Source organism: Macrobrachium nipponense, chromosome 17 (genome assembly GCF_015104395.2).
Source record: "Macrobrachium nipponense isolate FS-2020 chromosome 17, ASM1510439v2, whole genome shotgun sequence".
NCBI lineage: Eukaryota > Metazoa > Arthropoda > Malacostraca > Decapoda > Palaemonidae > Macrobrachium > Macrobrachium nipponense.
The window spans coordinates 71,853,904-71,876,403 of NC_087210.1; the positions used below are offsets into that span (position 1 = coordinate 71,853,904).

A 22,500-nucleotide genomic window follows, 5' to 3' on the forward strand; every position below is an offset into this window, starting at 1 on the left:
TATCTTATCTTAAATTATTTTATTTTTGCTTTTTCTTTATATGCCTAGAAACGTCATTTGTGAATTAGCTTACAAAATCCCATTAAACCAACGTTATCAATTCTTTCCCTTTGTTATTGTCCTTATGATCCGTTTTTTTTTTTAATATTTCTGAATTCATTGTCATTGTTTTTATGAAACTTTTATTCATAATTATACTTTTTAAAAACTTCTTGGTTAGGAATTCGCAAATGTTAATGTCCTCTTTGTTTAGGTTTTTTAATGCTTTATGACCTGTGATTTGTTACGCATGATCTAGCCAAGATGAGAAACAATGAGCAAAGACATTCTTGCATTAATTATGAATCTGGCTAGTTAACGCGGGTAAATGATCAGTAGCAAACACAGAAAGGAGATTCTATATCACAAGAAAGGTTCAAGTTTACAGGTGAAATATACCAATTCAGCTTTCTGCATCGTCAGGAAAGGCGCATGTCAGCCCAATACAGAGTTCCTTTTGTGCATCCTTCCTGAGAAAAATGGATTCGTATAAAGTAAACGTACATACCCACCGTCGTGAAAAAAAAAAAAAAAAAAAAAAAAAAAACATTCGCGCCAAAACGTTCGCAAAAATCCCGGGTAAAATATTTTGACTCGCGCGCGGAACGGATGACTCGATAAAAGAGAGGAACCTCTATTAAGAAAAGGAGGAAAATGGATCTGACATATTATTCGGAGGCGCGGAATGTGTTGCCGCCGCTGACGCATCTCTCAGGGACAAACACAGTTGTCGTGCAGAATCTACGTAGATGCCAGGCACGGCTTCGAGCGCGGCTTCCTCCAGCGGGAATCGGCAGCGATTCCGGGGGCCCACAATGCTCCATCGGGAACAATGAAACGTCTGCGGGGAACGCCCCCAGCACAAAGGCCGTCCGAGTAAATGGTTTAACGCTCGGAACAACTCTCAAAAGACCTCGCGGCCTAACTGGCGTTGAGCACGGCAGCCCTGTCATCCAAGGAAGGTGGATGAGGGTGAGGGCTGTCTTCTTGCACTGCTCGCAAACTTCTTTCTGTGCCGCGAGATTTTTCTTTTCTTCTTTTTCTTCTTTCTTTATCATGCTTTTGTGGTTTGAGGTATTCAATGCTTATTGCAGTTTGTTATACATATCTAAGATGCATCTAATTGCCCCTGCTTCATATATAAATACGGTATTTATAATATATGTATAAGCGAATACCACAGGAAAATGATAGGCAGAAATCCAAGCGCTTTCGTCTTTACTAAGACATTGTCTTAGTAAAGACGAAAGCGCTTGTATTTCTGCCTATCATTTTCCCGTGTGGTATTCGCTTATTTAATGAAGTCACGTGCATCTACTACTGTGATCTGTGATTTTTTAAGCACACACATATATATAATATTACACACACCCACACACACACTCACACACACACACACACACAACATATATATATATATATATATATATATATATATATATATATATATATATATATATTTGTGTGTGTATTCTAAGCATGATGCTCTTCCCATTCCCAAACATGGGTTGGCTCCAGAGATATGATAAGACAGTGATCACTGCCACATTCATACTTCGACAGCCAGATCTTCACCGAACCTAACGTGTAGGAGGTCTCCACAATACTCTGCATACACTAACATTCACCTTTCTCTCTCTCTCTCTCTCTCTCTCTCACACACACACACACACACGTTATATACATATATATAAATGTATATATCTATATATTATTATATATATTATATATATATATATTTAATATATATATATATATATACATATAAATTTCCCAATACTAACACGTTCTCCACTTTTATTTTTGCATTTTAGAACTTATTCTTTGACTACCACATTGCCAACGCCTAGTTGACTTTCAGCTCATTTCTCTCCTTAACCATTTACTGATATACCTGTCAACTTGGAATGACTGTCTATATAAGAGAGCAGTATTTTTGCTATATATGAAAAAAGTATTGCCAGCATATGCGTGTATTTAATCATTCTCCTCTCGTTTATTGATTATTATCCCATATTCCTCTTTTTTTTTGTATCTTCTTTCACTTTTATAAGTCAGTGATAGTTTATCAATTCAGAATACTTCTATTAGGATCTATTTATCTTTCCATTTTTGTATCTTCTTTCACTTTTGTAAATCTGGTTTTATCAATTCACAATACTTCTATTATGATCTATTTATCTTTCATTTTTTTTGTATCTTCTTTCTCTTTTGTAAGTCTGATTTTATCAATTCAGAATACTTCTATTAGGATCTATTTATCTTTCCATTTTTGTATCTTCTTTCACTTTTGTAAGTCTGATTTTATCAATTCAGAATACTTCTATTAGGATCTATTTATCTTTCATTATTTTGTATCTTCTTTCACTTTTATAAGTCTGATTTTATCAATTCAGAATACTTCTATTAGGATCTATTTATCTTTCAATTTTTGTATCTTCTTTCAGGTTTGGAAATCTGGTTTTATCAATTCAGAATACTTCTATTAGGATCTATTTATCTTTCAATTTTTGTATCTTCTTTCAGGTTTGGAAATCTGGTTTTATCAATTCAGAATACTTCTATTAGGATCTATTTATCTTTCAATTTTTGTATCTTCTTTCAGTTTTGTAAATCTGATTTTATCAATTCAGAATACTTCTATTATGATCTATTTATCTTTCCTTTTTTTGTATCTTCTTTCAGTTTTGTAAATCTGGTTTTATCAATTCACAATACTTCTATTAGGATCTATTTATCTTTCCTTTTTCTGTATCTTCTTTCAGTTTTGTAAATCTGATTTTATCAATTCAGAATACTTCTATTATGATCTATTTATCTTTCCATTTTTGTATCTTCTTTCACTTTTATAAGTCAGTGATAGTTTATCAATTCAGAATACTTCTATTAGGATCTATTTATCTTTCCTTTTTTTGTATCTTCTTTCACTTTTATAAGTCTGATTTTATCAATTCAGAATACTTCTATTAGGATCTATTTATGTTTCCTTTACCATTACTGAATTTCTCGTTAGTGTTATTTCTCTCTTTTCACACCATTTTCGTTTGTCTCTCTCCTTTTCATCAGTCATCTTACTCCGCCTCTTTTAACTCTTATATTTTCCATCAATCCTTTGTTGCCTAAATTCTTGAATGTAACTTTCACATCCATTTTATACATATGTCTGTTAGGTTGAGGGTCCATATTTCTTGGATATATTCGTTTTTTTACCATGCATCTAAATCTGCGTTAATTAAATGTGTTCGCATTGACCTATTGTGGATATTGTAATGAGATCACTTTTTATTTCTTTCCTTACAGTTTTCGCTTAAGTTAACTTTAAAATTTTTTTTAACTTGTTTTATGTCTTCTGGATATCATGATGCTTCATTAAGCTCATAACGATATATCTGTAAGTTTTTTATAACTATGAATTTCGTTTTAAAATGACTTTTTTTTTTAAGTACGTTTAGAAACGTAGCAACAGAATTCACCTTCTGCTTGCGACCCAAGGCCGGGAATAGGATGGCTTTTGAAAGCCGTCGGGAAGAGAGAGAGAGAGAGAGAGAGAAGAAAAATAATGAAAATGTCCACGAAGACGAAAAAGTTGACACCGTTTTCTCTCCCCCATCGAACACTCCCCTTAATTCCGGTTCTCGGACCCTTGACACAATATTCATGCAAACCTGTGGCCCACCTCCAATCAGGGCGGGCGGACGTAGGGTCCGGAACAGCGCATTGGCAGGAACATCATTTCGAGACGCCGATACCCGCAGTGCTATCAGGGGTTTCTGAAAGCTAATCACGGCGGTATCTGGCCGAATCCATGATCTAATGGTAGTGCTGGGCCGTGTTCTCCTAAGTTGGATTCGTCTCGTCCGATCATTGCTTCGTGGAAAGCGACACGCCAGGTATATCGGTGTTCGGGGCTTCGGAACACCAGAAGTCGATTTCAATAGCGGCTTGTTCGAACAACTTATGTACAGATTCAGATTCATAAAAAAAAAAAAAAAAAAAAAAATGGGCGGCCAGGGAAACGAGATAAGAGAGAGAGAGAAAAAAGGGAATGTACTTCGGAGGTGTACAAGATGGCCCGGGTGATTTTGAGACTAATTCGATACTATATAGAATGCTTGAGGTCAGTCAGCTTACTTTTGGGAGGAAAGGGAAGAGTTCAAGAATTCACCCGTTCGAAAAACTTACGTACAGATTCATAAAAAAAAATTGAGAGGCCAGGGAAACGAGATAAGAGAGAGAGAAGAGAGAGAGAGAGAGAGAGAGAGAGAGAGAGAGAGAGAGAAAAGGGAATGTACTTCGGAGGTGTACAAGATGGCCCGGGTGATTTTGGGACTTTAATTCGAGACTATAGAATGATTGAGGTCAGTCAGGTTACTTTTGGGAGGAAAGGAAAGAATTGAAGAATTCACCCGAAGGGGATAATAGCTGAGATTTGTATTCCTTAGCAACCAAAGCAAAAGGTCACGAAAAAAAAGCAAGAAATTTTTACGAACTTTTACTGGAGCTGAAAGTTCTTTAGAAGCTGAACCATCTCATGGAATCAAGAACTGGACACTGACTGCGATCAGAGTTCCTTGGGGTCCCTTGAACTCAACTCTTTGCTCTGTAGAGATTGCAAGATAATACCTCTTAACTGTTATCTGAAAATCTGTGATATTATGACATTTTCATTAAAACATTTCAATGTCTTCAGGAGTCAACCACTTTCAGGCACCTGCTGTCGAGAGCGTCATGTTGATGTGAACCGCAGGTAACAGAAGTTTTAAGAAAGTATATCTTAGTTTTACCAGACCATTGAGCTGATTAACAGCTCTCCTAGGGCTGGCGCGAAAGATAAGATATTTTCACGCGGCTAGGAACCAAGTGGTTACTTAGCAACGGGACCTACAGCTTACTGTGGGATTCGAACCACGTCAAGAAATGAATTTCTATCACCAGAAATAAATTTCCCTGATTCCGCGTTAGTAGAGCGGGGAATCGAACCAGGACCCTGAGAGCGGTAGTCGAGCACGTATATGCATGTATGTATGTATGTATGTATGTATGTATAGTATATATATATAATATATATATATATATATATATATATATATATATATATATATATATATATAATTTGTTTTGTATTCTTCATAACGAACCCGAGAGCTAGAAATCAGTATTTTGTATGAGAGATTATCTATTTACATTTTTACATACACATTTCATGTTTCACAGCCTAGGTTAGTTGGACAAAACCCATCTTTGCCAGAGAAAAAATATCATACTTCCGTTTCTTCACGAATAGTACCCAATGGTACCCGAGAGAGAGAGAGAGAGAGAGAGAGAGATATAGCACACATCGTTCCATCATGGCCAAGTTGGCAATTACATAGGTACAGTCATGGCCTTATTCTGAGAGACCCTGATATCGAAATCAGACCTGTGATTTGCTTAACAAGGCCTCACGTTATTTCTATTAGGGGAGAGAGAGAGAAGAGAGAGAGAGAGAGAGAGACCTTCGGAGACAGTATTACAATATTATACTGATGAGGCCATAAAATTCTTTTGTCATCTTCGAACTTATGTGAACGAGAGTGTTTTTTCTCATCCAGTACCCAGTCTATTAATTTAGTTATTTATATCTATTCAGTGTATTTATTCATTTATTTACTTTTCGTAGAAAGCCGGCAATTCATCTTTCTCTTTGGGATTTTAAACTAATATTTTCTAGGTTCACTCATATGAAAAGCAAAAATATATATAGGGGTTCTTACTGCTAGCCCAAGTTATCAACTCAATGGCCAAAATAATGAGGTTATGAAAAAACAATTTGATTTGCTATTTCTTTGTCAATTATTATTACTTTTTAGTGATAAACATAAACAGAAGCGCTTCGGGAAATTGGTAATAGGAAGAAATAATTTCCCCTAGAGCTTACAAATATATTTTTCGTGTTTAGATTAAATATTTGGAATTAAGTGCCTCGGTATATACACAAGCAAATATACCTGAAGGAGAAAAAAATATTGGCGGTATTTTCTGTGACCTCCAAGGTCCTCCTCAGTTGTGTATCGTCTGCATTCATACAAGTACAAGAAAAAGAAGAAGATAATTCAAGGGTTAAGGTCAAGGTTTACCATTTGCTGTTTTACTATTCGGGAATGACCTGGGTTCCAGTTCATCGGAACCCTTAATTATACTCGGTTTTTTTCCATCTGTCCACCAGCGTGTGGTGTTTGCGTATGGTAACACTGCGTCCCGGGCTTTAGATAGTTACGCTATGTGTAGTTTTAGGTAAATAAAAGGATGTCTGGGTGTACATGTGAAATGAAAAGTGTTTTAATAATTTACTGTATGCGAATTACACCGTTAATATTCGAAATAGGATATTGTTATTGTTGAATGTAAGCTGAATGTAACTATCTAAAGCCCGGGACGCAGTGTTACCATACGCAAACACCACAGGCGGGTGGACAGATGGAAAAAAAAAAACAGAGTAGGAATCATGATAATAATAATAATTTTGAAGCAATAAAAGTCCACACTCATGTAAAATGTGTATTAGAAATACATTAAAGACGGGAGCTTTTGTCTACTTGATCACTAGACCTCATCAGCCGTACTGATTTTTCCTTTTTAATACACATTTTACATAAGTGTGGACTTTTATTACTTCAAGATATTCCAGTCACGTTATGGTGATTTTATGAGAATAATAATAAGTAATATAATAATAATAATAATAATAATAAAATAATAATAATAATAATAATATAATAATTAATTATTATTAATGATTAATTAATTAATAAAATAAATTTATTATTATTATTATTATTATTATTATTATTATTATTATTATTATTATTATTATTATAATAACATGAGTGTAATCATGATAACTATACTACGATGTCAAGGTAATGACCATTATTATGAAAATAATAGCAATACGATTTTCATATAAAATCGCCAATATATGAATTGCAGGTTTATTGGATATTTACTCTTCTTGCTTTTCCAAACCGGTTTTTTTCTTATTTTGGCAAATATTACCAGAATAGGACCACCAATTACCCTGTGTTTGAAGAAGCATGATAAACCGAATATGAAAAATAAATGATCTGCATGGATACTCTAGCTTCAATTCCTAATTAAACCTGCGGTTTAATATCGTCTAAAGGCAAATCGCTTGCAGCACAAGCAGTGGTTGTTGACGTCACGGAGCGCCTAATGGCGGTATATGAACGAGTAACAGTTACGTGCGGGAAAATGCTGCTAAATTGCGACATTAAAACGCTCTTCACGACTCTTTTGTAAGCATTTTATTTGCTAAGAAAGGTAGGATGTCAGTATGGTGTTGTGAGCTGCAACTGGAAAAAAGCCGAAGGTTGAATTAAATGAAAGAATATTGGAACAAACATTTGTATGCGATTTAGGTTAGCGATTGCAAAATTACTCAGATGGGCTGTTTCCGTTTAGTAGGCCGATATGTGTCATAGAGTTGCACTTGAAAAATACTGTAATATTAGGAACTGGCACAAGAATCCTGATATAACAGTATTTTTCTCTTGATGTAATTAAGACCAACACAGACGGTCAATAAAATATAGATGATCCCTCCCCCACCACAAAAAATGTATATATAAAAAAAATAAATAATTCAAATGACATAGCACCAGTAGATGGATTTTTCGAATAACATTGATTCAGTTGATTTCGATGCTGTATAAGGTATTTTGCTTATTGAGTAGAATACGAAACTAGTTCCTTTTTTTTGTTATTTTGTTATATGTCAAACGTTGATACCGAATAACTGGTAACTGCCTTCATAAACTGAAACAAAAATCAAATTGACCAAAGAAAATACTCCTAAACATGAATGTGTATATTTCTTAGGGTACACAAATCCTAAAAACGCAAGGGACCTTGGGTACTTTATGCCTAACCTACGCCTTGCCATTCCAAAAAGATGGCATTTTAAGTTTAGAGGTCTTGGGGAACACAGAAAATTAAATAATGGTTTACTAGCACGATCAGGAGAGCTGGAATCACTAAAATAATGAAATAATGCAAGTAGGATTAGACTGTGATTTACCAGCAGGATCAGGAGAGCTGGAATCACTAAAAAACGGAAATGGTGCAAATAGGATTAGGCTGTGGTTTACTAGCAGGATCAAGAGAGCTGGAATCGCTAATAAAAAGAATAATGCAAACGGGATTAGCCTGGGGTTTACTAGCAGGGTCAGGAGAGCTGGAATCACAAAAAAAAAAAAAAAGAATAAGGAAAATAAGTTTAGTCTTTGGTTTACCAGCAGGATCAGGAGATCTGGAATAACAAGAAAAGAAAGAATAATGCAAATAGGATTAGACTGCGGTTTACTAGCAGGATCAGGAGAGCTGGAATCACTAAAAAAAGGAAATGGTGCAAATAGGATTAGGCTGTGGTTTACTAACATGATCAGGAGAGCTGGAATCACTAAAAAAACGGAAATTGTGCAAATAGGATTAGGCTGTGATTTACTAGCAGGATCAGGAGAGCTGGAATCACTAATAAAAAGAATAATACAAATAGGATTAGAATGTGGTTTACTAGCAGGATCAGGAGCACTGGAATCACTGAGAGAAGAATTGATTAAAAACGAGAGAGCAAACTATGGATCCATCCTGTTGGGAGAGCAGGAGAGAGGGACATCTACCGCAGCTGCTGGAATTCCCCTTCGCACAAGATAACCTCTGTGGAATTAATGTGCTACAGCCATTCATAACAGATATAAAATAAGCACGAGTAGCACTGGATGAAGAGAGAGGTTAGGAAAGAAGCATGTACTTAACCTCTTGAATTGACGGTTGAGAGAGTAGGAAACAGAGGACGTTAGAGAGGGAAGTTAATGCATCGAAATTTGTTTCCACGGAGTCAGTGTTCTTTCTGCGGCAAAGCAATGATTCCACCTCGTATGTCTGTGATGGAAATAAAACAATGGTCTCAAGGTCCAGGAAGGGAGGTAATGCTATAGTGATTAGAAACGACGTAACGGAATGTGTCTCAAGCTTTTCTTTATGTCAGGCAATTGAACCTTAGTCAACTTGACTACACACACACACACACACACACACACACACACACACACACATATATAATATATATATATATGTGTGTGTGTGTGTGTGTGTGTGTGTGTGTGTTTGCGGATATAAATACATATATATAGTATATATATAGTATATATATATATAGTATATATATATATATATATATATATATATATATATATATATATATATAGATCAAAAACAACTGTTATGTCTTCCTCGCTATGTGGGTCTCTGTTGTTTTTCAGCCTGTGCAATGTTGTCAAAGTTTTTTAGTCCTGGCTGACATTAACTAAAATTGGGGTGTTTTAAGGCTTGGAAAATGCGAAGTGGTGATTATTATAATTTTTATTTATGCCCTGGTGCTCATTTTCGGAAATCACTGATACTAAATGGTTCATATTGACGGATGAAACCTGTCTCCGACAGAGCAAGTTTGTCAAAAATGAGCAGGCAAGGACTTTTATCGTATTACATTAATAGAACTCTCATCAAAGAGGTTAACTTTCCACGGAAAGAGAGAGACACCGAAAGACAATTCTTGAAGACTCCAGTCATGCCCAGGCTTTAGTTTTAGAGTTAAAAACCTATACCCTATAATTTAGCCGTACAGCTGATACCGCAAATCTTAGCCTATACAATTCAAGAGCAATTCTCGGTGAGGTCTTTGACTCTCATGGCCTGGGCCAAGGATGTCGCTACGAAAGAACGTTCGTTAAAATGTAGGAAATCAATCTGCCTTTCAGTTCCGGCAAGATAAAGAGGTTGTCATTCCCTGAAACTGACAATGGTCATTAGAGGAATTTGGCGCCATGAAGGGAGTCAACAATGCATATACAGCGAAATTCACCGCTCGACGCCAACGCTTCGAGGAGGAAGCTCTTGAGAAAGAAGCCCTCCGCTGGGGGTGGTGGTGGGTGGTGGTGGTGGGGGGGGGGGGGGGGGGAGGACTTCAGAGGGAAGCCTTTGATTAACTGTGGGAAATGTATCCCTCGGAATATCCATCTCCTTATTATGCTTTTCGGGGAACCGTTCCGCCATGTTTTCCTCTATTCTAAAGTTTTACAGTACTGCATTTAGAGTCCTTAGCTAGGTTTATTTATGACTTATTTTATATATTTATATATAGTATACGTATATATAGATACACAGACACACGCATATATATATATATATATATATATATATATATATATATATATATATATGTATATATATATATATATGTATATACATATATATATATATATATATATATATATATATATATATACATATATATATATATATGTATATAATATATATATATATATATATATATATATATATATATATATATATATATATATAAAGAGAGAAAAAACATTATTATATCTTGGGTACGATGAGTTGGAGCCAAAGTTTAAAGCATAAAACAAGATGTTAAATGAATAGGTATAGAGAAAAGAAAAAAGTTGCGCCATATCTAGACATGTGGAGTTCGATATGAAAAAACAAGAAAAAAAAGTGGATAGCTCTTCATATTCCGTGATAGAATAGACCAAGTTCCATTCACATCATTTTTCTCTTTCGTATTAGTGTTACTGGACACCGCCATCCTGAGGCACCGTGATATTACAGTATTATCTTCATTTTATTCCGGTTTCCGTTTCTGTATTTTTATGCGTGCCTTCGTGTTCTTCATTGTTAAAGTTTTAGAGATGAACGGCTCTCCCTCTCTCTCTCTCTATCTCTCTCTCTTTCTCTCTAACGAGCATATAAGTTCAGTTTTTCTTCTCTCTCTTCAACAAGCAAAGTATTCACCACTCTCTCTCTCTCTCTCTCTCTCTCTCTAACGAGCATGTTCAGTTTCTTTTCTCTCTCTATTCAACAAGCAAAGTAGTCACCTCTCTCTCTCTCTCTCTCTCTCTCTCACGAGCATATGTTTAGTTTCTCTTCTCTCTCTCTCTTGAACGGGCAAAGTAGCCACCTCTCTCTCTCTCTCTCTCTCTCTCTCTCTCTCTAACGAGCATATAAGTTCAGTTTCTCTTCTCTCTCTCTTCAACAAGCAAAGTAGTCACCTCTCCCTCTCTCTCCCTCTCTCTCTCTCTCTCTCTCTCTCTCTCTAACGCGCATACATGTTCAGTTTCTCTTCTCTCTCTCTCTCTTGAACAAGCAAAGTAGTCACCTCTCTCTCTCTCTCTCTCTCTCTCTCTCAACGTCTCGATTTCTTCATACTTTTTATTTCGAGACGTTTGTCACTGCAAAGCCAAAGCCTCAGATGAATAAATAAGAAAATGAAGGAACTTTCTTTGGGAGTTTTTGTGCTTTATAATGGTAAGCGTATAAAAAAAATTAGTGATGAAATGGGAGTTATAATGTCATAGTGGTTGTACCAACTATATAGAAATACACCTTTTATAGGTGACCAGTAGATTTTTATATAGATACATACATACATACATACATACATGCATATATATACATATATATATACATATATACATGTGCGTGTGTGTGTATGTATATATATATATATATATATATATATATATATAGTATATATATATATATATAACTATATATATATATATATATATATATGAGAGAGAGAGAGAGAGAGAGAGAGAGAGAGAGAGAGAGAGAGAGAGAGAGAGAGATAAAAACTGAATTACATGAATTCCAAGTAAATATCCTATTTACATAAAAATATACCGCACACACGCATGTGGCAAGAGAGGAATATCTGCAAAGAGGTTCACAATCCGCATACCGATAAAAGGAAAACTAAATTTAAGTACAATAATATATCATAATATACCAGTGGATATCACAATCTTACGCTAGATATCCATCTTCCTCCATGACTAGAATAACTTGAGGCTTATTCTTTGACATCTGATGCAAGACAAGAAACAAGAAACAAGAAACGCTCTCTCTTCTCTCTCTCTCTCTCTCTCTCTCTCTCTCTCTCTCGCTCGCTCTCTCTCTCTCTCTCTCTTCTCTCTCGCGTCTGTCGTACAACTGATGAGAGCCGTTGCGAAAATTGATTGGAAAAGTCTCTATGATTTAATTACAATTAATAAGGCTTCGGGTTTACACTGACATCTCCCTTCTAGTCTTCAAACTTACAACTTTTGAATCAGATAAAAACTTAAAAAAAAAAAGGAAAAAAAAAGGCAAGTTTGGCGCCCAAAAAGAAAGGCTTTGAAAATGACAACATAACGACCGTTTCTATTCCAGAGATGGCTGACTGTCAGGCTACAGGGTCCGCCGAAAATCCGCTGATAGATTGTGCGCATGAAACTACAGCCTGTACCGTGATGGCAGGCAACGAAGCACGTTCGCCCATAATAGAAGGTATCCGCAGATGATAACACTCGGGGCTCCTCCTCGAACACAGTCATCCAAGGGAAATAATGACAGGCTAAGAAACAGCGCTGAGAGAGAGAGAGAGAGAGAGAGAGAGAGAGAGAGAGAGAGAGAGAGATCCACGTTAGCGGTTGGTTCCTTTCCGTCCGTCCACTGAGAATCGAATACGCGGTCTGTGCCAGTCAGCAATTGGATGGGGTTTCCGGAGCAGCCAATCACCGACGTCATTCGGTCGGCATGATTGTGTCCGATTCCGTAAGTGAAGGGTCATGTCGTTTCTTCTTCTTCTTCTTCTTCTTCTTCTCCTTCTTATTATTTTTCTCCAGCCTCGTTCTTCTGTCATTCGGCCATTAAGAATGTCCCCCTGTCAACTCCTCCTTAGCAACAGCGTTGCCATTTTGCTGAAAACATAAAGACTATAGGATTTGCCACTTTTTCACTCAAATAGTACCATCTCCTATGTCTACGGGAGAGTAAAATAAATACATGACAGATCAAAGAGATGGCAAAAATGAGCTGGCACAATTATAATATGGATATATCGTTATATGGCTTTGCGGGACAAGCATAAATTTCACCTGAACGAAATAATATCAGTTTCAGAACAAAATGCATCTGTATGCATTAACAGAAACGTTTCTAATTTCTTGTCTAAGTAGAAATCTTACGCTGAATATCACATATTTGTATTTACAGTATTTTACAAAAACTTAAATAGTAATCTTTACTCTTTACTGGAAAGGAAGCATTTATTAAGAAGGTCAACTCTGACCAAATTAAAGGAGAGTACTTTTGATCGCTAAGCGAAAACAATAATTTATTTATTAATGGTAATGTATTAACTTCTTCTTACATTTCATTTATCGATATAATTTACTATCCCAAAACCTATCTTTTTCATTCGTCCATTTATTTCATGAATTCACCTTTGGCAGATTTTTCCACTGTGAAGTATGCTTTAGATATCTAATATATCTATCCATCTATCTAACTATCTATCTATATATATGTATATATATATATATATATATTAGTATTTATATAGTATATATGTATATACATATATTATATATATATATATATAATATATATATAATTCTTTTTTCCATTTGACGAAACACTCGCAGAAAGAAACTGATAACAAGAGAATAAAAGGCATTATCTTGATCGTTACTCTATCATAATTGAAAAAGTTGCAAAAATTCCCCTTCTAGGTTTTTAAATCTATATTTCGTGAGAAGCGAACTTTTAAACAACGGATCTAACCTACAAAAAAATGAATATACAGACTCCTATGCTGGCATAAATACATATATCGCTACTGTCAGGTATTGTTAAGATAATGTTCAATGAGGTTTGCACTTCCAGCTTATTCCATTTAAAAAAATAAAGAAATAAAAACAGTATTCCGGATAAGCTATTGTCAGAGATGAGTTTACGAGCAAGAGGAGAAAGAGAACTTGTAGGTAGAATATTTCCTCTCCACTGAACTACTACAGGTCTATTAGTTATGCGTTTGTGTTTGTGTGTTTATACGTATGTATGACTGAATGTTTACGCATATGGTTCGCTACTTACTCCGCTGATTCAGCGTAGTGGCATAATTACTGGATTTTTTTCAAAGAATAACTATATATATATATTATATATATATATATATATATATATAGTATATATATATATATATATATATATATATATATATATAGCTATATATATATATATATATATATATATATATATATATATATATGTAATATATATATATAGCTATATATATATATATATGCTATATATATATATATAGCTATATATATATATATATAGATATATATATATATAAATATATAGCTATATATATATATATATATGATATAATATATATACATAGCTATATATATATATATATATATATATATATATATATTATATATATATATATGCATATATACATACATACATACCATACATACATACATACATATGAGCAAGACAATACTGTAACAGAACTGCTGTCACCGCTCAGCGTTACGAGAACAATTCGGACATATTGCTGTAAAACGCGTTTCACTTTTGTATCCGTATCACATTTGAATTTCACCTTCTGTTCTACTCTTGTTCTCGTCGTGTCTTTCAAAAGGAAAAAGTTGCTGAACACAAGACCGTCGTTGCCAAAGTCTGTTCTTGATATTCGAATTTCCAAGAAATCTCATTCGTTTCTTTTCTCCGTTGCTCAACCCCGCAACTATTTGGAAGCGATCTCTGTTTCTGATCATGAAGCTTTTAATACTATGTTGAAAATCTCGCGCTTTTAAAGGACATCGTTACAGTGAAGCCGGTTCGTCTTTTCATACTCATATGTTCTTGTTATCTTCAGAATATTCGAATGGATGGTTCGGTGCTGATGTGGTACTGAGGTTCGATTGTTGGATGACAGAAGTAGAAAAATAATTATGGATAAAACAAGTAAAAAACAAGGCTCGTTCATAGTGGTATGCCCAAATTCTGTCGTTTTGACCAGAACTCTTCCTTGAATCTAAGCAATTTTACAGCGCTCTCGTGTTCTTTCAGTTCGATTGTCGAATGCCTGAAAAAAGAAAAAAAACATTGTTCCATTTATAGCTTAAACAAGTAAAAAAAAATCTCAGTGGTGGCTTTTCAGAGTTCTCTTGTTTTAACCAGAAATCTTCATTGAATCTACGTAATCTTATACTCGTGAAGGTTTTGCGCCTGATTGTAAATCCTTGGTAAGTTTAAATGAAGTGGCATGATGTTACGAAAGAACCCAAAGGCAACTCAGAAAAAAATATGTCCTGAATATGTTTTATTTTCCAGGATGTGATACTTTCAATTACGTTTCATTGAGAATAAGATCAGTCTCAAACGTAGTACCTAGTTGCCAAGCGCTGCCAACATTTTTTTTTTTTGGGGGGGGAAATGAGTTCATTTCATCTCTTTGCTAAAGGGATCATTATCAATCCTTTGTCACGCCTGTTCTGTGCTATGGTACCTGTTTCCCTTTCGAGCATACATTGCTATTTCTTCTATGTCACGCCTTTTCTATGCTGTTGGACCCTTATCGTTTCGTGCTTCGTGTTACAAGTTCGATGTATTTCACGACGTATCATTTTCAATGACGAAAGTACCACATGTGAATAGACTTCACGTGATTGGTTGGAGTGTATTGAATTCTCGACCAATCAGAGTAGAGTTTAAGTTCCATCATACGGATATCAAATTGGCAATGCCTTGTCATTCTTCTGCATTGAATGATTCACTTGAAGCATCTGCCAGGTTACAGATGTCTCTACGCCACCCACCCCCCTCTCTCTCTCTCACTTTGGAACGATTTTCATAAAATCCTATACAACGACTTAGATACGATAAAGGTGTAGATAGAGAACAATATAACAGATATGGGGACCAGTGCTCCGTCCTTCATAATCATAAACACAAGATCCTCGACGAAGTAGAACCGTTTACGAGCGTTTTACATTCTCTCTCTCTCTCTCTCTCTCTCTCTCTCTCTCTCTCTCTCTCTCTCTCTCTATTTATTCTAAGTCGCTCATCAATCTTCCGCTAGGAAATGATACGAGTCGAACTTGTCATTTGGTGGGGCCATAAGGCGTAACAGTTTCTCACAGGGACACGACCGCACTTCCCTCTTTACCTCCTGCGACATACCTTTGCTTCCAAGACTTACCTGAGGAAACTCTTTGAAGAAAATAACCAGAGTGCAGTGAAAAGTGTCACTTCATGTTGTCAACTTATCACACACATACCACAAATAAGTTGACAAAATGTCGACGACTTGTTGATAGCCAACGCGTGTTTCTTACATGTTTTACTGTAATGTAGATGCACCCTAAGTCTTACGAAAGGAGGTCGCCAACAAGTGGGCTACTTGTTTGAAACACTCACTTAGGAGATACAGGTTGTCAACTTGTCACACACATATCACAACCAAGTTGACAATAAGTCGACGGCTTGTTGGTAGCGCCAACGCCTGTTTCTTACATGTTTTACTGTAATGTAGAGATGCACCCTGTCTTACGACAGGAGGTCGCCAACAAGTGGGCTACTTGTTTGAAACATTCACTTAGGAGGTACATAAATGTTCGAATTGCTTAATAAAACAATTAATAAATAAATTTCAGATAAAACACCGAATCTTGCATCGTGGAAAGTAAATAAAGAGATCCGAAATGAGAAAGAGTGACTGAGGGAAAGCTTACAGGCAAGGATTCGTGTACGTACGTACACGGGGCGTGCATTGTTATTCGTGCTTGGTAGGTAAGTACGTGTGATTTTCGCCGAGCGGAAAACTGTTCGCTTCCTTCCGCATAGCTCCCATGATACAACTCGTTCATTAGGAGTCAAGAGCAGCCTATTTCGGACCGCAAGCATTCATGAGGGACTTCCGGTTCGGTATCACGTCTTTTTACGTAAATACAGGGACGGAAACTCCGTGTGAATTGGAATTGCAGGATACGGGGTTAAATCCTGAAGTGTAGATATTATTATCTTCGTCATCATTATTATTATCATCATCAAATTACTGATGCATTATATCGCTGTCGAGGAATTTGATGCCTACTTGTTGCTGAGAATGTATTTTATTCTGGACTTTATTCAGATATTCTTCCAATTTGATTTATGTCTCTGTTTGTCTCAAAAAAAAAAAATTAATGAAAGTTTCTCTGGAAATTCAAAGCAATTTTGGTTTTCATATAAAATAAGAAAAAAATAAAGATGGAATCTGTCATAATTCGATTGGTAAGTTCGACTCTGGTGCGAATTGGTCTGATGATAATTTGGCTGAAGGAATCCACGTTGCTTTAAATACACTTTGCAAACTGATTGGCGGCGTTTGTCTTTCTTCTGAAAAGGTCTTATAATCTGAATTGGAGAACTGATTTCTTGTGTAACTTGGTCTCAAAATTCAATTGGTAAATTCGACTTTGGTGTGGATAGGTCTAATAATTCGACTGGCAGAATTGATATTGTCTTAAATTCCCCTCGAAAACTGATTGGCTGATTGGCGGAGTATAGATTTTTAGACTGAGTCGATTTCATGATGGGTTTTTAGTGTGAGAGTCCCATAATCTGACTGGGCAAATGGATTTCTTGTATCACTTGGTTTCATAATTCAACTGGTAAATTCGACTTTGGTGTGAATGGGTCTAATAATTCGACTGGCAGAACCGCTATTGTTTTGAATACACATCGTAAACTGATGGCTAGAGTCGATTTTAGATTGATTCGATATCATAATGTGTCTCTAGCGAAAGATTCTCATAAACTGGGTAGGCGAATTGATTTCTTGTGTGATTTGGTCTCATAGTTCGATTGGTGGCCACACTTCTGTTGTGGAGCTGACTCAGATGATTTTACAGAGTCCAAAATTTGTCGGCGCCATTTAAATTTTCGTTCATTTTTTAATTATTTTATGTAATTTTACTTCTAATCATTTTCTTTCTAGCAGAGCCATGTAACACCCGACGTGGCACCACATCACGCGCTATTGCGTGAAATTCAGTGATGCTCGGATTGCTTGGGTCGGTTAGTGTTGTAATCAGTATGGCCGTTTTGAGGAATTTCGTCCACTAGTGTGGCTTTCTAGTGACGTCTGGCAACCCTCCAAGGCTTGTCCGACCACAGGCCACGGCACTGAGGAATAAAATTGTTCACTTTGCCTTTTTATGCGTTATTATGAAAATAGTTTTTTTACGTCATGGAAAGTAATTCTATATCGGAAAATACGCATTCTAACCATTAAATCATAAATAACATAAAAAAAATCAGAGGAGCTATGTATGGTAACGCTGCTAAAAGCCAATGTTGTGAAGAAAAAAACGCATCGTTGGTTGTAATCCCTTTACGGCTAGGTTCCGGATTTCTCCATCTCAGATGTTTTTATTAACACGACACTGATATTTTACTGCTTCTACTACTCCTCCAATTACTACTAATAGATCCAGGAATGAAATCGCTATTTTCTAGAATTTTATTTATATAATTTCTTTGAACTTCAGCTAAACCCCAGATTTTACGAAGATCAGAGTGTTCTCAAGAGTCCTAGAAGTATCCAGAGCAAAGCGTCATGATAGCAAGTGGGTCTGCTCCACTCTTTTATCTATTGTGGTTTTTCTTTTCTCCCTTGGCCTGCCTTATTTCTACAATATTGCCCTTTGTCTTTTAGTCTTAGTGATTTATTTTTTGCTAAGTTTCTAAGAAGTAACATCAGTATCAGAATATATTATCGGTGATAAGATGGTTTTATTTTATTTATTTATTTATTTATTTATTTATTTATTTATTTATTTATTTATTTATTTATTTATTTATTTATTTATTTATTTATTTATTTATTCATTTATACTTTTTTGCTAAATTTCTAAACAGTAACATCAGCATTAAAATATATTATCAGTGAAAAGACTACCTGTTAACCACCAGTAATGATAAGAATGTATTATATCCTATTTCTATAGTGCCTACTTGATGACCTTGCAATCGTTCTAAGATAAATCGCTGACAACCATTACGGGAACAGCGATTGATAAGATTAGTAGCTGGATATTGACCGAGAATGCGTTTGATCAATTCCAGTTTTCGTACCAAGTAAAAAAAATGGAATATTGAAATCGAAATGAGTCAGATTCTATGAGCGGCAGGTTGAACTTTACAGGCAATAGCTCTTACTTGTTATTTTCATGTTAGTATCATTATCATATAATAGTTATTGTCACTCTGATAATTATTCAGGGTAACTGCCTTCTGCCAGGAACACACCGATATTTATCTTTCTTGGAGAGTTGCAAATTCGTCATAAACAAAATTACGTCCTGATTGGCAACTCTTTCCTCTCCAAGAATGACAAACATCGGCGACTTTCTGAAGGCTGAAAGACAAAGGGCAATATTCTAGAAATAAGGGAGGTCAAGAAAAAAGAAAAACCACAGAATGTATTAACCCTGGACAATCAGTGATTAGAAAGATAGAGAAAACTCTATATAAATGGAATGTAGCTAATGCAGCAGTAACATTTAACGTTTCAAGCTATTGCCGCTGTTATATTATTATTGTCTACTGTCAAAGTTTCTGTCTTGCGTTTTCGTCGATAATCCTTGACACTGCGATGACAGTTCAGTATTCTTACTATAATGGGCGAAATGTCTGTCCGTCTGTCTGTCATTCAACCACGGTCAAACGCTGGTCCGATGGGCATGAAACTTGGCAGGATTATAGTGGGGACTCTTAAGATGGTTTGTAATAGGGTTTCATCCTACTTTCCCCCTCTCCCAAGCGGGTGGGGTTGAGAAGGGATTCCCTGGAACGGAACATTTTCTGCCCGTGAAACAAGGCTGGTTATGTCCGTAGAATTAGTTACTTTACGAACTTTCATACATAATTTCTGTATACTACATATCTTTGCTAGTAGAAGTAATTGTTGTAGACAGTCGTAGAATTCTTCATTTGACCTTTGAATTACCTCGATCGTCACGAGTTATTTCCTCAAGCAGAGCTTTTAAAAAATTGCAGTTATCAGTCGAGGTTCAAATGAAGGAATTATTTTTTCGTGCTCTGTACTACGTCATGAGACCTATCTGCAGTAGTTTCGCTGAGTGATGGATGTTCAGCAGTAACACAACTGCAGTAGCAGCAGCAACGACAACAACAGCAGCAGTAGGAGCAGCAGAAACAGCAGCAACAACAGCAGCATCAGTGGCAAGTGCAACAGCAGCAGCAGCAGTACCAGCAGCAGCAACCACAACTACAACAGCAGAAACAGCAGCATCAGTAGCTATAGCAGCAGGAACACCAGTAGCAGAGACAACAACAAAGAAACAGTAGCAAACAATAATAACACCACCACCATCAGCAGCAACAACAACATTAGCAGCAACAGCAGCAATAGCAACAACAACGTCAACAACATCAGCAGCTTAAGCAGCATCATCAATACCAAAATTAGCAGCAGGAGCAACAGACGCAGCATAGCAACAACGTCAACAACAGCAGCAGCAGGTTTAGCAGCAACATCAGAACCAGAATCATCAGCAACAACAGCAGCTAAAACAGCCACACAGCCGCAGCTGGACAGAACCTCGGAGCCTCCGGAAAACACACATACAAACACACACACACACACAGTGGTCCAGAGCCTTACGCAAACGCCCCGAGATATAATCACTTTCTTGCATGCAGCTCATGACCGGGTACAAGTGACGTTGGAAATTGAGAAGAACTGCCACAGAACTGCTTGTGAAAGACACACACACACACACACACACACAGGAACGTGACGGTCTGTCTGTCTGTCTGGCGCTATCAGTTGTGGCATAAACCGACTATTTCTTCGGTTGTGCATAAATTGTGGTATTCAGTTAGGGCTAAAAACTCTATCTCTGTTTGGGCATTCCCACGTCCTTTTCCGCTGCTTGGCAATGATTTACCGCCGAGCCCAAAGCTACAGTGTTTATGTTCAATTCCTTTTATACATGTATGAAACTACAACACTAAACATACTTATGAGAGCATATTATATTCTTTACTACGCGTACAAATAAACAAATGTAAGTGCTCACGCACATAAATGATCGTAAATGGATATTTTATGTATATTACCACACTAATAAGTTGATTAATGACCAATGAAAAACTTTGCCCGTTAAAGTATATATATATATATATATATATATATATATATATATATATATATATATATATATATATATATATACACACACGTTTACACACACACACACACATATATATAAATATATATATATATATATATATATATATATATATATATATATATACACACATATACGTTTACACACATATAAACATATATAATTTTATATTGATAATAATATATGTCAATTTTCTGGGCCCACGAATGCTTGCTTTTGATGACTTTGGGCTAGTTATATGTGATTAGTTACGAATACAGTTCATCAAACCAATAACATCTTCTCTGCATTATTTATGAAATAGTAGTTATAACAGAATGAAGTGAAATAAAAAGTCTAATGATATGACTGCATATTAGTCCAAAAAAGAAGAAATAACAAAAAAACATAAGATAAATGAAATTGGCACTATGTATCATATCCGTTATGTTTTTCGTTCGAAAGTTCTAATACATTAGACTAGCCACAGAGAGAGAGAGAGAGAGAGAGAGAGAGAGAGAGAGAGAGAGAGAGAGAGAGAAAGTAGTTGGAATACAATGAAGTAAAATAATAAGACAAATGATATATGATAGTCTATTTGTTTAAGAAAATATAATTAAAATAATCATAAGATAAATACCTCGGGCTAGTGAGAGAGAGAGAGAGAGAGAGAGAGAGAGAGAGAGAGAGAGAGAGAGAGAGAGAGAGAGAGAGAGAGAAGGAGTTGTAACAGAATGAAGTAAAATAATAAGTCAAATGATATATGATAGTCTATTTGTTTAAGAAAACATAATTAATCATAAGATAAATACCTCGGACTAGTGAGAGAGAGAGAGAGAGAGAGAGAGAAGGAGTTGTAACAGAATGAAGTAAAATAATAAGTCAAATGATATATGATAGTCTATTTGTTTAAGAAAATATAACTAAAATAATCATAAGATAAATACCTAGGACAGAGAGAGAGAGAGAGAGAGAGAGAGAGAGAGAGAGAGAGAGAAGCAGTTGTAACAGAATGAAGTAAAATGATAAGTCAAATGATATATGATAGTCTATTTGTTTAAGAAAACATAATTAATCATAAGATAAATACCTCGGACTAGTGTGAGAGAGAGAGAGAGAGAGAGAGAGAGAGAGAAGGAGTTGTAAAAGAATGAAGTAAAATGATAAGTTAAATGATATATGATAGTCTATTTGTTTAAGAAAATATAATTAATCGTAAGATAAATACCTCGGACTAGTGAGAGAGAGAGAGAGAGAGAGAGAGAGAGAGAGAGAGAGAGAGAGAGAGAGAAGGAGTTGTAACAGAACGAAGTAAAATGATAAGTCAAATGATATATGATAGTCTATTTGTTTAAGA

At 35.7% G+C, this 22,500-nt stretch overlaps 1 protein-coding gene across 1 annotated transcript in view; it reads left to right on the forward strand.

The window, feature by feature from the left end:
• The window catches only part of LOC135195950 (uncharacterized protein DDB_G0271670-like), a 60,193-nt gene that overhangs the window by 30,465 nt on the left and 7,228 nt on the right, over positions 1 to 22,500 (forward strand). Inside the window, exon 4 of the mRNA XM_064222453.1 lies at positions 20,123 to 20,560. Within this exon, the coding sequence (XP_064078523.1) occupies positions 20,123 to 20,560 (438 nt within the window). The remainder of the gene's footprint in view (positions 1 to 20,122; positions 20,561 to 22,500) is intronic.